Source organism: Varroa jacobsoni, unplaced genomic scaffold (genome assembly GCF_002532875.2).
Source record: "Varroa jacobsoni isolate VJ856 unplaced genomic scaffold, vjacob_1.0 scaffold_1312, whole genome shotgun sequence".
Lineage (NCBI taxonomy): Eukaryota > Metazoa > Arthropoda > Arachnida > Mesostigmata > Varroidae > Varroa > Varroa jacobsoni.
The window spans coordinates 260,443-276,347 of record NW_019214214.1 but is presented as its reverse complement, the minus strand read 5'-3'; the positions used below and the strand labels follow the sequence as shown (position 1 = coordinate 276,347).

The following is a 15,905-nucleotide window of genomic DNA, read 5'->3' as shown; positions in this document are numbered from 1 at the left end:
AAATTAGCTAAGGAATTTGTAAGTAAAAAGTAACATTTTGATAAGTAGAAGGGTGGCTCTTCCGTAGCTGAAGAGAATTTTTCTTTCTCTTTAGATTAATTCAGGTTTCAACGAAAATACCTATATGATATCTGGCGAATAAATTCATGCGTAAGATCTCTAATAACTTAGTACAGGCCCAGCGTCGAAGGACGCAGAAATCTTAGCGCGATATATATGTAGCATGTGCTTACGGAGCCAGTCAGTTGTTATGAGCGAAATTTCAGTCCGATCAATAATGGCCATACAACCGATGATGACGCAACTTTAATTTAAAGTTACACCTTTTGTAGCAGGGCAGTCCTTATTATTACACAGTTACAATTTGTATAGTCTAATTTATCATGTAGAATAGTGCAATCATATATGGAGGAGCTATTGGAAAACGTTTTACGTAATCACAGCAGATGGAACTAAAATGAACTGATATAACGAAATGACAAATGTATAGTGACGTACTTACTAAATTTATGCTCTGTTTTTGTATAACATTTACCTCAACATTTACTAAGTTAGGCAGCTAGGCTATAGGCCTTAAAAAATCATAATCGAATTGCGCAAAAAGTGCGTGAATTTCAAATTACGATACGTATATACATGTTATATCAGTGGATTAACTGCTAATCTTATTGTTGCTAAACTAAATACAGAAAAATAAATACAGCTGAAACGCTAGCTCCATGATTACGTGTGCCTACGATCAGTATAGCTTAAGGACATACACCAAAATACATACGTCTTATTAGATATGCTTTCTTAGCTTAATTAAATCCAAATCCACTAACTATAAAGTTTTTGTGCATCTCTATGTTCTACCCCAACTGTAATAGTGGACCTATTCTTTCGTATATTATATCGATGCGTCCGTATGGTGGAACTTCACTTTCTTGTTGGAGTAGAATCCAAGCCACAGAATAGACTTTATACGGGCTTATTGAAGTCGATACATTGGCTACTCAGCAATTGCTAAAACCGTGGAAATATATGTCGTTCATTATATGGAACAAATACGAAATCGATACTACGTAGCTAACCGGCCATAGGAGGTGGATTACAAAAGGCACAATGGAGATATTTAGTAGTCCGATGTTTTTGACCGATGTGGATCTAGAACGTGTCGAGTTCTACCCAAGGTGAGTGCTATATTTTGTATTGACGGAGCAGTAAAGGGTGCTCGTACAACATATCCGGCACAAAATATGAGGACGCTGTTCTGTTTCATGTTTGTTCAGGTGGGCGAAGATCAATCCATTCAGCATGAAGTTGCTTGTCTACAAGCCTGAAAAGCTTAGATCTCTTAATAAGCGCTTGAATAGAACCTGTTTCCGTATCTCCCTATTGTCAATATGTTTCGTCGTTTTCTCCCATCGCCTTGCTTCGGCGCATTACCTTCAAGGAAACTCGGTAGCTAATGATAAAAAGGTGCATTTAAAGGTTCAATGCTATCCGTTCCATTATAAACACCATCGAATTTTATCCTTTTATTGGAGATTCTCGGCGGGAGATTAATAACAAACGGTTTGTCGCACTAAGATATATTCAGCTAGACCTAAAACGCTCGTACAATTTTATGAGTTTCTCTAAAAACGTGATGCCGAGTGATAGCCTTCAATTTTTGAAAAAGAATTGCGCGCTACGTACAACTTACTTCGAAACAACAGCTCCTCTAAAATTACTTTATTTGAGAAACAACTAAGCGTATACACAATGCCTTACTTGGAAAGTATCGTCGTTTAATTGACTTGGAGTTTTACTATTATTATCATGACATGCTTTGCCAGAGACTTTTTAATGGCTGTCTGGCGAAGTAGCAGTGCCTCTTCGCGCTAGGCCAGCCGGTCTTCAATTCGAATAGCGCGCATAGTGCTACAGAAGTTTAATTTACTTTTTCATACCGAGCATGCATTAGATTGTCGAAAAAACTATGACCGATTTAAACCTAAATTGAAGCAAAGAATTTTTATATTTCAAACCAACATAATTAATTATGCGCCATCTTTATCAATGATTTTTTGTTATTTTTTTGATAATACCGTCATTTTTTCAGTGTTTTTTCTTTTTTTTTTTTCGCAAAAAACCGTAGCGAGTGATTCTTGCATACCTCCATCGAAACTAAATTAACATCATTAAAGGAGTCCTGCGAAAACCGGAATAGACAATTACCAATGGACCTTTTCTCAGTTTTTCCGCGTAGCTAAGCATCGATTTAGTCTTGCATTGTCATGGTGAAAGACGGCCTCTTTCCTGCTCACAAGTTACGGTCGATCTTTTTCAATAACTTGTTGTAATTTCGTTAGGATGTTAATAGTAAAGATCTGAATCAATCGTTTTTCTAGGCAATAGCAACTCATACCGCACGATTTCTTTCGAATCCTCGCAAACTCAGACGAATCCCTTTGGTGTCAATTGGGGCTTTGCCGCAGATCATAAAACCCATTATTTTTTCATTTGCACATTATTGTCCTATGTGATCTACGTTTTAGAACCCGTGAATGGCTTTCTTCTGTTGCTATGCTATAGGGTTTCGCTGATGGAAGTCCATCAATGTCCCGCTATATATATATATATATATTTATGACAATTTTTCCTTAAATTTGAGTGACAATAAGAGCTTTCGACCAATATCTGTCTTTGGTAAATGGTTCTTATCGCTGGCTTAACAATATTTGCTTCAGTTTACTACATACAGATAATTCGCCGTTGTTCCATTTTACCGAAAAGTTATTTCTTACTAAGCCTCTAAAAATGTGACTGGAAATTTATCTTACTTTCGCTTTATTTTGCTATTGAATTACTTCATCCTTGTATGATATCCATAACGCGAAAAGTTATTGTCTTCTCACCGCACTGTGTGACTTATAGGAGACTGATAGTTACAGGTAGCTCGCTGCATTATTTAATCGATCACATATTTAGACATTAGTGCGTAGCCAATAAGTTGATCTGAAGTTATGTTGTATTCTATTAATATCTTGTTTTACTGCTGCAAAGGTTAGATTCATTCTAGGATAAATTTGAAGACTAACACTGGTCACCTTCGGCATTGAATACTGCAACCTTCTAAATCACTACGACAACAGGTTAACAAAATGTAGACCTTCTGCGATAGGCTTGTTTTTGACACCTAATAGGAACGTAGATAAGGGAAAGCTTTTTCATTTCATTCAAAATAGGAAAGAGATATTAATATTACTTAAATTAGGAAAAAGGGCGAGCTTACAAATAAACCTCAAATGCTTGTACAGTATCAAATCAAATTTATTAGTACAATTCAGTTTTAATAAAATATGTACCCTTGTACAACCTCAATGTCACCTAAATGTTTCGGCGGCAGCGCCTGTAGGTATTCCACTAGGCAGCTGGCTCTCAGCACGCATTCGAATCTAGACTACTACATGTCCCTAAAATAGCAGGCAAGCAAGTTAGCCACTAATATATTACGAGGGCCTATTCTGAAAGTCTTGATGATGGAAGGCAGCGGCCTAAATAGGTGGCTCTTACCTATCGACTAAATCCCTTAGGCAACTGAATCAATATAGACAGAGGGGTTGTTATGTAACTTGGGCCTAGGCAACCATGCTATTGCACATATCCCTTTATGAAATGAGGCATACAGGGAACACCTACCAATTGTATCTATTGACCCATGTAAAACATATATTTATTTATTCCGTATATTTCAGCTACGAGTTTCAAGGCATTTTTGAATCTTGAATTTGAAGAATCCTACAGACAAAAATATTCATAAAACATTGTACCATACATAAAGTAGATAGAACTGAATTAAATTAATACAAAGTTGCATAAAGCACATTTCCCAGACATCTTGCCGTCCTGTAAATTACAATGCACTTAAAGTGCGCTATGGAAAACACTCAACAGTTGTATGGCGACGTATTCCAATGTTGAAAGTTCAGATCTTGGTTTATTAACTTAGCACCACTTTAGCGCGGTCCGGAGTGCACAAAAACCAACCCTGACGGCCATTCAGAGGAGTTTATCGCTCCTTTAATCAATTAAATCAAAGTTATTTTAGGTATCTTAACGTATGTAAAAGATACTTTCAATCCGTAACTCCATATTTATGTCAAATAATTGTGTAGGAGTGATTTCTTACCATAAAAAGAGGCTAGCTTTATTTTAGATTTAATCACACAACGTATGTTCACAACTTGAACCAATAGTCCGATATAAACAATTAGACCAGCGGTGTAGGAACTGTCTCAAGTTTTAAGTAGAAACACAAGTACTTCTGTTTTATTATTAATGTTTCAATGCTTTTTAATTTCTTGGCTGTGCGTTTGCTTGTACATGCCATTCGAAGGTTTTCCTTGCCCTCTGTAAATCCCTTGTAATCTCATTGTCCAATTAATAAAATATTATATCGAATTCTGGCTCCAAAAGTGAAGGCTCTACGTAAAAAGGATACATTCGTAAACCTACTCTAACCTTTTACCGAGGTCAAGTAGTTACAGAACAGTAGAATTAAAACGGAGGTATTTCTGCCTTGTATAGCGAGAACACTAATTAGTAGGATAGTTTAAAACTGCTTTGCAAGGCCCAAGAATTGTATCTTAGAACCGGAAGCTGCAGCCAACCCAGTTTGCCATCTGAGGTCGATAAGAACCGACTGAGAAAAGATGGTTTACAAATAATTCGTTAATTGCGTGAGAAACTGAAAAAATACAGATATACGACAATCGACAGGCTCCTTAGATTTACGGGGCTTGCTTACTTAAGAATTTGGATTTTGGGTGCCTTGTACACTGAATGAATATTGGAAACGGATACAGCTTCCTATTACCCCTGAAACATCTTGCTTGGCACTGAGCAACACGCAGCCAAGATGACACACGTTTACACCGAATTGTCATCTGCGAGGAGTGATGTCTTTACCTCGATTTAAAGCACAGAAATGGCCAGACTCGTGAGGTATCTTTTCCAATCATTAGCAAATAAAATTAGCTGAAAACCTAGCTGGATAACTTCAACAAAAAAACTAAACATTTCTGGCGGGAAGAGATAAATTCATTGGTTGCAAGATCGGAGAAGGTCGTGAAGAGTGGCATCGAATACATACATACTTCATTCAATAGTCGAATTCAAGGGACGATACGTTTCTGTTAGGTGTTACTCATGTTCCAATCCAACAGTTATATTAAGGTTCAACTTAAGGTATAGTTCCACTTGATTTTATAAAACATTTTAAAATTCGCGGATTCTCTTGCGGTAAGGTTCGCAATCTTCCGCAATCTTCTTCTTCACAATGCAAGACAAGAGAGCTTGATAACACTGATGGAGATAAATGGTACTCGAAAGAAGTTAACTGTGGCCAATAAATTGTGTGAGAGAGAAGTGATTATTTAGGTGAAGCCTTTATGTAGTTGTGTGGAGATAAGCGTTGCTTCGCAGCATAACTACTTTGATACCTGCTTGATTAATAAACAGTGTTTGTATAAGTTAGTTAACTAGCTTTGGAAGAACGGTTCCACAAAGAGTTAGATTCCTTTTATGATTCACCAAATTCCCCTACAGCTACTTTTTAGAAGTTCTAAGACATATTGAGCTATCATCCTCCCGAATCGAATGAATGCATTTTATCGACAAGGTAGCATCGATCTGCACCTGAGGATCGTATGGCGTACCATCTTTGAATGACGCCCTTGCGACTCCATTTATAAATTTGTTCTCTGGTGATAGCGATATCGCTCTACAAGAGCAGACATTGAACCAATCAGATTGAGTATGTATTTTCAGACATTATTGTGTCTGAGTTTAGCGGTAATCGTGAATATTTTCTTTTTTAATTGCTCTCCGTAGTCTCATGAACTCAGTTCACTGACAAATAACAGATTATCCAAGTGAAACAGAATCGTCATCTTACCACTAGACAACTTACGATAAGTTATAAATAACCGGCTAATTGTGTAGCGTTAATTTATGCTTATTTGTTAAGAAATGTAATTTACTAAGATAATGTCTTTAATACGGGTTGTTCGTCAAAACAAAAATGAGTTACTCAAAATGAGTGCGGTTTATCTCGGTGTTTTTTACACGCCAAGGTTTACCTCAAAGTTAAATTTTTATCATCGATCATAAATCAAAGAAATCATGAAGAATTCATCTTGGCGCACTTACTACGGTGACATTCGTCGGCATAGCAGCACACAGCCAATGATCGTCCTGTACTGAAATGATACATCTAAAAGGCTTCGCTAAACAAAACATGATTACAAACAAAGGCAATTTTGTTATTACTTTATTTTGCTACAATTAGATCCATTATAATCATTTTTATAATAACGTTGAGTAATTTCGTCCAGTTAACCCGTTGCATCAAAGAGAAACGCGATGCGAGACTATAATAGAATATTAATTACACATTATAAAATTTATTATAATTGTTTCACTCCACGACTTATGTCCATACTATGAAAGCTGAAAAAATTCAACTGAAATTGTAATATATAATACTGTTGTACTCCTCTGAGCGCAAAAGTAATTTGTGTATATATACGCGCACTTACCTCCATTGGCGGATATATCAACAATGAGAGTTTTCGTATTTGCTGCCCTCTTTTAGACATCGCTGCCGTCATCGTTGCCACCACCTGGCCACGCCTAACATTATAACAGCAATACCTTCTCTCGGGACTCCCGTGCGATATTACATGTGCTAGGGCCCAGGAGTGTTGTTTTGACATATAGTGTACATTCTGCTGCTTTTAACCTGCAGACTACCAACTGGACAACGAACTACGGAGTTTCAGCCCAGACCAACATATCGCCACACTGTGACGCAAGGGTGATTCTGGGCGCCTAGACTCCTAATGCCGTAGTACAGCCCCAAAAGTCTTCGCCGGCGCCGTTCGGCTAATAAAGTGTTATGCCTCATTGGCGGGCTCTGTCTGGTTGTACTATTCGGGCGCATCGTATAGCTTCCTAGGGGTTCTTCATCTCACCTTATCCTGTTCTGCATCTAAGCTATCTGTCTATGAGACCATTCCCGCGTGGCCCGTTAACTCATTCCCTATTGTAATGAACGTCTCCCGAAAACCCAAAGGCCATCACTAAAGAAACGTTTTCCGACACACACACACACACACGCACATATATCTATGTGGTCAAACGACCATGTCGCGCTATCAAAGGCATCTATATCTAATGGGAAGCATCATTTTATCTATGTCACTAGAAGCGACTCGTGGCATAGGAACTGGCGGTGTTTACTTCGAAAAGCTACGGATGACTTTACGATCTCTTATTGTAAACGATGCAATAGTTAGCAATGTATAATGTTGTCCCACCGAAGAATACAACATGAATGAGCAGCGTGATGAAGGAACAGGGATGACACGTGAATAATAAATTTCTTGTAATAGGGACAGATTTTATCTTGTTACGGTACAAAATATGAATCTATAAACAATTGGCTTAATATAACTAGGTAGCATCGAAAAAATGTTCTCATACGCTGAAAATTCGCTATTATTACGATAGATTTACATACCAAATCAACATCATATCGCCCTTTACCTGAATTTTATTGTATATATGTGTCTCTGACGGCGTTCTGACAGATTTATGGGAACACAAATGTAAACGCCATCGGCTAGCAATCCAATTGATTCATAAAAGAAACCTTTTCGAAAGAGTTCAGAGGAAAAGTACTTCCTGTATTGATACCCTCAGACAGATAGTTGTCTTAAAACTTTAGTAGAACACCGTATTAGATTGAGCGTCACCTTTGACACAGTCGTTTGAGATTCGATAGCTAAATTAACCTTATTTAAACCTACAGGCATGTAGATCCGGATTTACTTGAAGAGTGTTGGCATAAAGCAACTGCAAGTTTAATACGTTGCGAGTTTTACATTATGAGAATAAAAATTTAGCAAATAATCATACCTATGTTCTTATATTGTCCGGCATCGTATGTGCTAGCCATGGCTGCTAGGCACGCTCTAGCAGAAGCTGTTCCGACAAAGATAAGATAACGTTCTCAACCATTCACTCATAGCGATTTTGTATATATGTGCGTCCCGCGATTGAATGTTTCCATTGATTCGTTCTTCACTTAAGGCATGCTGACTTGAGAGATTCTTTCCGCCTAATTATTATCACAATTTGGTAATATCGTGTCCAAAGTTGATTTTCGATAGAAAATCTATTTTGAAGGCTATACATTAGGGCTATTGCTTGGGCTTCAAAACTTGATAACAGAGCCCTTTATAAGTTATATTCGGATTAGCACAGTCGTGCGAACCTGCGCAGATATTTCACTTAATCCGCTGAATATAGCGGTGCCACATTGTTATGCGTCTTATGGCACTTAATTCCAACTGCGAAATTCTATTTGGTACAATAGCATCCCTTTGTGTTTAGGATACGCGTAACGGGGTTGCATATCAATAATAAAAGTTGCCAATCGATTTAGACCGTAAAATTGATTATCTAGTGCATCAACAGCTTTGAAGTACACGTTTCTATCGTTTGCAAGCAACCGACCGTCGTTCGCGACAGGTTAAATTAGGTCGTTTCGTCTTTCATTCAAATTCAGCTAGAAACTGATATCAGCCAAATTTGTATAGCAAGATCCATCGTGTCAGCAAGATAACGAGAATTTTAGTTTAATTTTGTTGCCGACCTTGAGCACGATTCGACTCAAATATTGCCAAGTCATTAAGCCTTTGCAAGTATAAATGCGAAGTTCGTTGCGTTTTACCTGAGATAAGGCAAGGTAAGTTTGTAAATATGTAAAGCATTGTCAACATAGTAGCAAGCTTGAGCTTCGTCTGTTATTTTAAAATTGTTAATACCTCTCATTTTCAACTTAGAAGCACCTCCGATTCCCCTTTTGGCACACAATTTGCCAGCGTCCCGGCTACACTACCCACCAGAGAATTTGAATTTGCTATTGAAAATTATTCGGGATATACACATACCGTCATTTTGCAATAATGCTGCCAGCTATTGCCCCTGACTAACGAGCTATTAAGTCGTTCAGTATGATCTACAAAAAAAGTTAACTGAAATTGGTTACAGACGTAGCTATTTTATATTCATTCAAAACGTATATATATTCATGGCCTCTGATGGTAATTTAATTATTTTGCTGCTGTGGAAGTCTCGGGTATGAGAATCCATAAAGTTTTTGAAGGTAATTTTGATTTTTGCCATGTTAAGGTCGAACGTTGTTACGGTTGCGGTAATAATAGATGTGGTCCAGCTCTGGTTTCTAACACTATCGCTCCCAACAGTGGCATTGTAAGTAATATTGCGGTGGTCTGGGTCTGAGTGTAGATACATTTCGTTTCGTACAGGGAGCCAGGCGCCTGATGGAGTGCCTAAGAATAGTACGGAACGCAAAGTTCAAGATATTTACCTTAGCTGATTAATGTGGAGCTTGTTCATTCCAACTGCCCCAGTTGTTGACGGTACTCTTGAGCCGTAACCAGTCATTGGGATTCGTCCAACTGCACTGCGTTACAGCTGTACTGGGCTTTTGTAATTGCACATTCGCTTCAGACTGATGCCTACCGGTTCAGTTAAATCTCTTTGCTCATGTGACCATCTGCGATTATTATAAAACACCTGTTTTTCGTTACAAGTCATAATTCAATACAAAAATGGATCATTGTTATAATGTGCGATCAAAAAGAGACAAGCGTCCTTTCGTCTCTGCATTTAATCTTCATTCAATTCAACCTCTATTTTACAGATTTGACCGAAGAAAACGAAGATGCTATTTTTACTTACAGCAAACTTGAGTATTTTACCATGAATTAACTGTCACCACAACTCTGAGCACCTCGTTATTTACTTTCGTGGAGAGTCTCCCATGAGACTGATTTTCGAGTCCAAAATATCCTTACCGTAATTTCTTTGAACAAAGGACCCACTTTCTTTTTAGCAGTCGAATGCAAAGCTTATACGACAAGCTGTCTTTGGCGCAAAGGTTCCGAGGTTAAACTCGTATTCGTAAACCAGTTTGGCTTACTTCACCTCGCCTGTCACAGTTCTAAGCGACCATATTCAAGTGAACAATCTCAGATTTCGGGGAATACAAGTATGTCTCAAAAATAAGAAAAGTATCACGGAATATCACATCGCTATAAAATTGTACCATTTTGCTATGATATAACCAAAACATGAGGTGGATTTCTATCGCATTTTGCATTGACTAACCTAATATGTCCATTTGTGTACGTGCAGAACGTGGATTCGTTTTCACCAGCTACCACTTCGTTTTCATTTTGCAATTGTTCTCCAAATCTGTTCTGCCTCTTGGCGCCAATATGGGCTAATCAAATAAACAAATATAAACGTGGTGCTACTTTATAGGAGTTCGAGACTGAAGTCGAATACGTCATTTTGATAAAGTTTTTTTCTGCTGTGCTTTGTGTTAAAGCAAAGCTTTCATCTGCCAGTCTGTTTAGGTATTAACGCTGAGGCAAAGCAGGTAAGATAGATCCTCCTTCTCAAGGCAAAGCTAGTTTTATTGTTATTGTTATAATGAAGAAAAATTGACGCAAACGGCAACAGTTTTGGCGGTCAAATTTAAACTTTTTCGGGCTGTTTGTTTTGTGAAAATAGTTATGAAGAAGGTTCTGCCACATCCCTACTATAGGATTCAGTTATACTAAATTTAAATGAGATTCTGTTGCCTGGTTTAGTCGACAAATGTACTGCAACTTCTATCTATTACCCCGCTTTTTGAGGAAGCTTGCTTAGCATCGTCCTTTTTCGTCTTCTGCGAAAGATAGCATTTGTAGATAAACATTCTACAGCTGCTTGTGCACGAACTAAATCTTGCCAGCAATGGATTTACGATATGTACAATGGCGGTGGTGGCGCTAGGGGTAGCGGAGTGAGAAGGTTACACCCACACAGCTACCATCTTTCGTTCCTTTTTTCCGGTCTTTCCGTTTATTCCTGTTGATACGCCATCCGCCAGCTGCTTACGCTGCATAGCGGTTTTCGTGGAGGCTTAGGCAGCGCACCAGGCAGGAGTTCACGGGTACTCGGGAAAACGGCTTATTTCCCGCCTTTGTCTGCCATCTTTTCTGTTAGTTCCGGTGTATGATGATGCTGATGATGATGATGATACTACCGCTGCTGTTGCTGTGGCTTAGACCCTGCGCTCTAAGAGCCTTCTCTATCTACCTCTCCTCTCTCCTAAAACGACAGTGACGCCACATAACAGGAGCGATTGCAACGGTGGCTGTAAACGACTACGGTAGCATGCGCTTGCCTGAGAATGCTTCGTACTTTGCCATTCGACCCCTCCTTCCACCCGAACAAAGATAGCAGAACCTTGGTAAACGAACGCCGATGGGGCAACCGTAGCGCCGCATTGTTGGCGGTGGGCGGCCGCAGATGATGGCTGGGCAGTAGGCATGTCTGTGGAGTCTGGTGGAGAATTCAGACGAAAGAGAGTATCCATGCAGTGTTTCCATAGTTCGGTTCAAGTGAAAGGAGAAGGAATCGAAGCTCTGTTGCTCGCTCGTTCCCCTTTCTGTTGTCCTTTCGTTTCTTTTCTATTTTGTAAGTTTTTCATATTGCTTATGCTACTGTTGTCTGCCACCGTGTTGAAGGTGTTGGCAGCACGCCGTTACGCCACCGCCGGCTTCATTTATCGCGAAGCAAACGTCCAACATTTCTGATCACAACGCGGATCTAATTCTCACGGTTTGTCTTTCTCGTTCTATCGCTTCAGTTTTTGGTTTTTTTATCTTCATTCTTTGACCACATGGCAGTTCCTTCTGCCGGCTCCATTTACGGGATACCATGGGCGGCTCCAGATGTCGCTGGCATTTCTGCCATCTGCTTTCGGCAGGAACTTTTAAAATAAAGTTCCTGTCGCATCCGTGCGGTTGTTCTTAATATTATATTGTGTAGAAGAACATACATAGGTATGAAGTGCGTATCCCTATATGCCAAATCAAACGTTGCAGTACTGACACATCGATAGGAGAACGACAAATATAGACGAATCGAATGACGACCGTAGACATAAATTTATACTAAGAGACAATAAAATATACGAACTTAGTTTTGTACATAAGTTGCTTGCCGGAATGTGGAGAACTCTATTCCTGCTGACATTGAAATGTATTTTCGAACCGTATAACGGTCTATTTATTTGAATGCGCTTGTTTCGTATCGCTTGTAACCGTTGCGAAGCTTTATCAATTTACTGTCGCTCTTCCAAATTTCTAGGCAAATTTCTTTTGATAGCATCAGTTAAGAAGTACAACCGCTGATTAACGAATTGCTAATTTTTTATATTTATTATGCCAAAGATATCTCATTGATTTTACTCCTATTAAAGAATCTTTGTGAGCTTTGTTTTTCAAAATCTCTATAATATAAATTAATTGATGTTTTATTCTAGCCTTACATAAAGTCGAAGAACGTATCTTGGTACATTTTAAAAGTTTAAAATTAGCTATTCGATAAGGTTCGAATTTGGTCATAACATAGTCATAACAGATTTTTTAGATGAAATTGACACATCTGACTGATAATTTGTTACAAAATCGGAAGTCCTCTAACTTCGAATTGACTAACTAATTTATAATCAATAACGTAAGCTTATGTACATAAAAATTACATGAACAAAGAGAAGTATTCTTTTTAACTTCGTATACTTCTTGTTAGGATATATTATAGTATGTTTTTGATCTGTTTGTCGGCCTTACATAAGTGCAATTTAAGTTATAACCATACGTTCTACACAGACTTTTACACTGTGAAATGGACTGCAATTGTAGGATGAGCCTATCGTTGCGCGGGACGACTTCGGGATCTATAGCCATCTAATAATGCTAGCGCAGTACTTTAATCTAATTTACTAATATTATTACCGTTATGAGAAACCGTTTGTCATCTGTAATTAACAGAGCCATCACAGGAAACGATAGGTAAATGGTATAATCAATTAGCAATTAGTCGTGGTTAAATGCACAGTGACAACAAAATGAACGCATATATGTGTGCATTGTCCGTTATGTCTCTCTTCGGACCGAACGTATCCTGCATCTGACCAACAAAACCGATGTCGCTTTCTGCTCTTTCGAGAATTTATGTAACTCATTTACGCGCCTAAGCGCCTGGTTCCTTCGAGACCTTCGAAATCAAGGATCACGCTGCAATAGGGAACTGGAGAACTGCTGTCTAAGGCAAGAAATGAAGTAAGCCTATCTTTGAGTCTCAGGAACCAGAGCTCTCAGAGGGCTTTTCATCCATCCATGCCCTGCCGTAGGCAGGCTATCCAACCCTTTAAGTTTAAGAGTTTAAGTAAGGCTCGTTTCTGAATATTTCCTTCTACAATCCTTGTTATAATTCAGGCCAAGGAATCCTGGATGACATTTCGAATATCAACTATCCAGCTATCCAAAGTAGGTAACATGACGAAAGCAAAAACCACAAGTTGCCCTTTAGGTTTTTACCGAAACCGGTTAATATACGAAAGCTTTCTTGGTACATTCCAGCGACTCAGTCACCTGCCATATACATTAAACCACATATGTAAAATTTAGCGTTTTTGTAAATTTGTAATACATGTCTGTTGTATGCTGTGCGTAGCGGCAATCTGATTTGAGTTCCGAGGAGTTTGAATTAGATATATGCTGACTTGTCTTATAAGCACGTACGAATTTTCTAAATATGTAAAGCAAAGGATTTTTCGATCATTAGCTTTATTGTTCGAGTAATGACATGAAGTTTCAGGTTTAACCAATAATTGATTCATCAACCAAGGCAAACTAAATGGACAAACGTTTAATTATAGCTATCGTGCCTCAAGTGAATGTATGGTAATATATCATCCACAGGCAATTGCTATTACTTTTCATGTTGCAGGTTGTACGCCAAAACTTGAACGGTACATGCCGAAAAAAAAGGCGCTCCTCTCATCGTTGGAATCAGATGCGGTACTTGTCACAGACGCTTGTGACATAGCCGCCTCCAATGTTGTCGTCATCGCTGATATTATGCACTTTAACTCTGGTGGTAACAATCATCAAGTAAGTAGTAAATGTTATTTATATATTTTACAATATGTGCGGTGCTCGTTGTTACATAACGTCATTCATGCCTGAACAGTGCTACGGTTGCGAAACACATCTGGTAATGTCCTTAACTATTTGTAAGTTATCACTAACTATTTGTAACTAGTGTTGATCCGGCTAATTTTAGGGATACGTTGTGACCTAGGGTCGAGTAATGCTGGGAGCCAGCCGTCCTAACGACGATATCGATGAACAAATTAAAAATCTTAAATATAAATAATATTTATTTAATATTATATTTTTAATTATATAAATAAGAAAAATAAAAAAAAATCTTGAAACATTACTATCCAAGGAAAACACTACTGAGACGGTTTAGTTCATTAATACAGCCATTTATTTAATATAATTTATATAGATCGTAATTGATGTCAATCTGCTAAATAGGCCGTGTGGTTAAAAAACTGAAGGCAGCTATTCATTACTTGCGACATTGCTGCTATGCAAGATACAATATTCTACCGGAAATGTTTACGTAGTGAAAGACGAAACGTCTGTTGGATTACTCAGAGTGGGTAACAGGAATCGCGATTCAAACTAATAAAAGCAACTGTATTCTATCTATGCGGATTTTTATTGTCAAAACCGATATTATCAAGCTAGATGCGACATTTTCGGTAAAGTCGTGATCCTCGTTTCAGTAGTGCTGAAGAGCATAAATCGCTTACCTCTATCCAGCTTTAAAGTATCAATGAATCAAAATTACCGAATAACAGAAAATCTCAGCAGACGGCCTCTTAAGGGGGGGGATATATCCATTGACACGAACACTTGAGGAGGTGACTTGCTTTGTAGGCCATTGTTACTGTTCTCTGAATGTCCTTGGTATAATTCCAGGGCTACAAATATTTAACAGAGTTTCGTGACACGCGTTCCATAGACGCTCTTTCAATATTTAGCGAAAAAAAAAAAAACCTTGAATCAGCCATGACGACGTTCATTTTGTTCCTTTGATGGCGTTTACCCGTCATGTCAAAACGTTATTAAGCTACATTACCGACAGCCACAATCATCTCCGGCGATAAGTAAGCGAGAGAGGGAGCAATAAAGTTATCCGCTACATCTCTACGGTGTGTGTGCACCATTTTCGTGGCTTCTTAATAGGCGAGCGGCATAATGGCCACAGCAGCGATCGTAGTACAGTCCAGCAACGGGGGGTGGCTCTTTTAATGCGACTCACTAGATTGTTCACTTGGCGAGAATTCACGAGGAGGAATAGTGCCACGCGTTTCTTTTGACGCTCTAGAGAAAAGACAGCAGTAACTACTATGTAATTACTACCCAATGACAAAGAATTCAGTTGCCGCCATTGCAATAGCAGCTAGGCAGAAAGGTAGTGGTTGAACTGCTCGCAATCCTGGTGCAGGGATTTTCCTGTGAACAGCAAGGCCACAACACGGACAATCTAAGTAAGCAATAATAGTTGAAGGCTGGAAGCCGCCCATCGGTCTACCTGCTTGCCTGCCGGGTAATCAGTATAAATGTACCAATATAACAGCAACGCCAGCTCCGAGAAACAGTGAAGGGGCAGCTGTTGTTACAAAGCCCGCACTCGTTGTAGCAATGGAAGCTGAAAGAAAGGCAGCAGCACGAAGTGAGCTAAGCATGAAGGAAAAATAAGAAGCGCTTACTCACAAATGGTGTTTAACGATTAATGAAAAAGGGCCCTTCACCATGACAGAGACAACGGTAATAGTGACGAAGACAGCGGCTTTTGAATTGCAGCAGCGAGCGAAATCGTAGCGGTTACGAATCGGCCTTTTTGAGTTTCACTTTTTTCCTTTACAGAAA

The 15,905-nt window shown here is 38.7% G+C and overlaps 1 protein-coding gene across 3 annotated transcripts in view; it reads left to right on the top strand.

The window, feature by feature from the left end:
- The window catches only part of LOC111268729 (uncharacterized), a 53,091-nt gene that overhangs the window by 4,766 nt on the left and 32,420 nt on the right, over positions 1-15,905 (top strand). For 2 of the 3 annotated variants that reach the window (XM_022847873.2, XM_022847872.2), the window contains exon 3: positions 13,906-14,069. In XM_022847873.2, the coding sequence (XP_022703608.1) occupies positions 13,906-14,069 (164 nt within the window). Of the gene's footprint in view, positions 1-8,512; positions 8,780-13,905; positions 14,070-15,905 lie in introns of those variants that run through there. The other variant, XM_022847874.2, reaches the window with a different exon arrangement.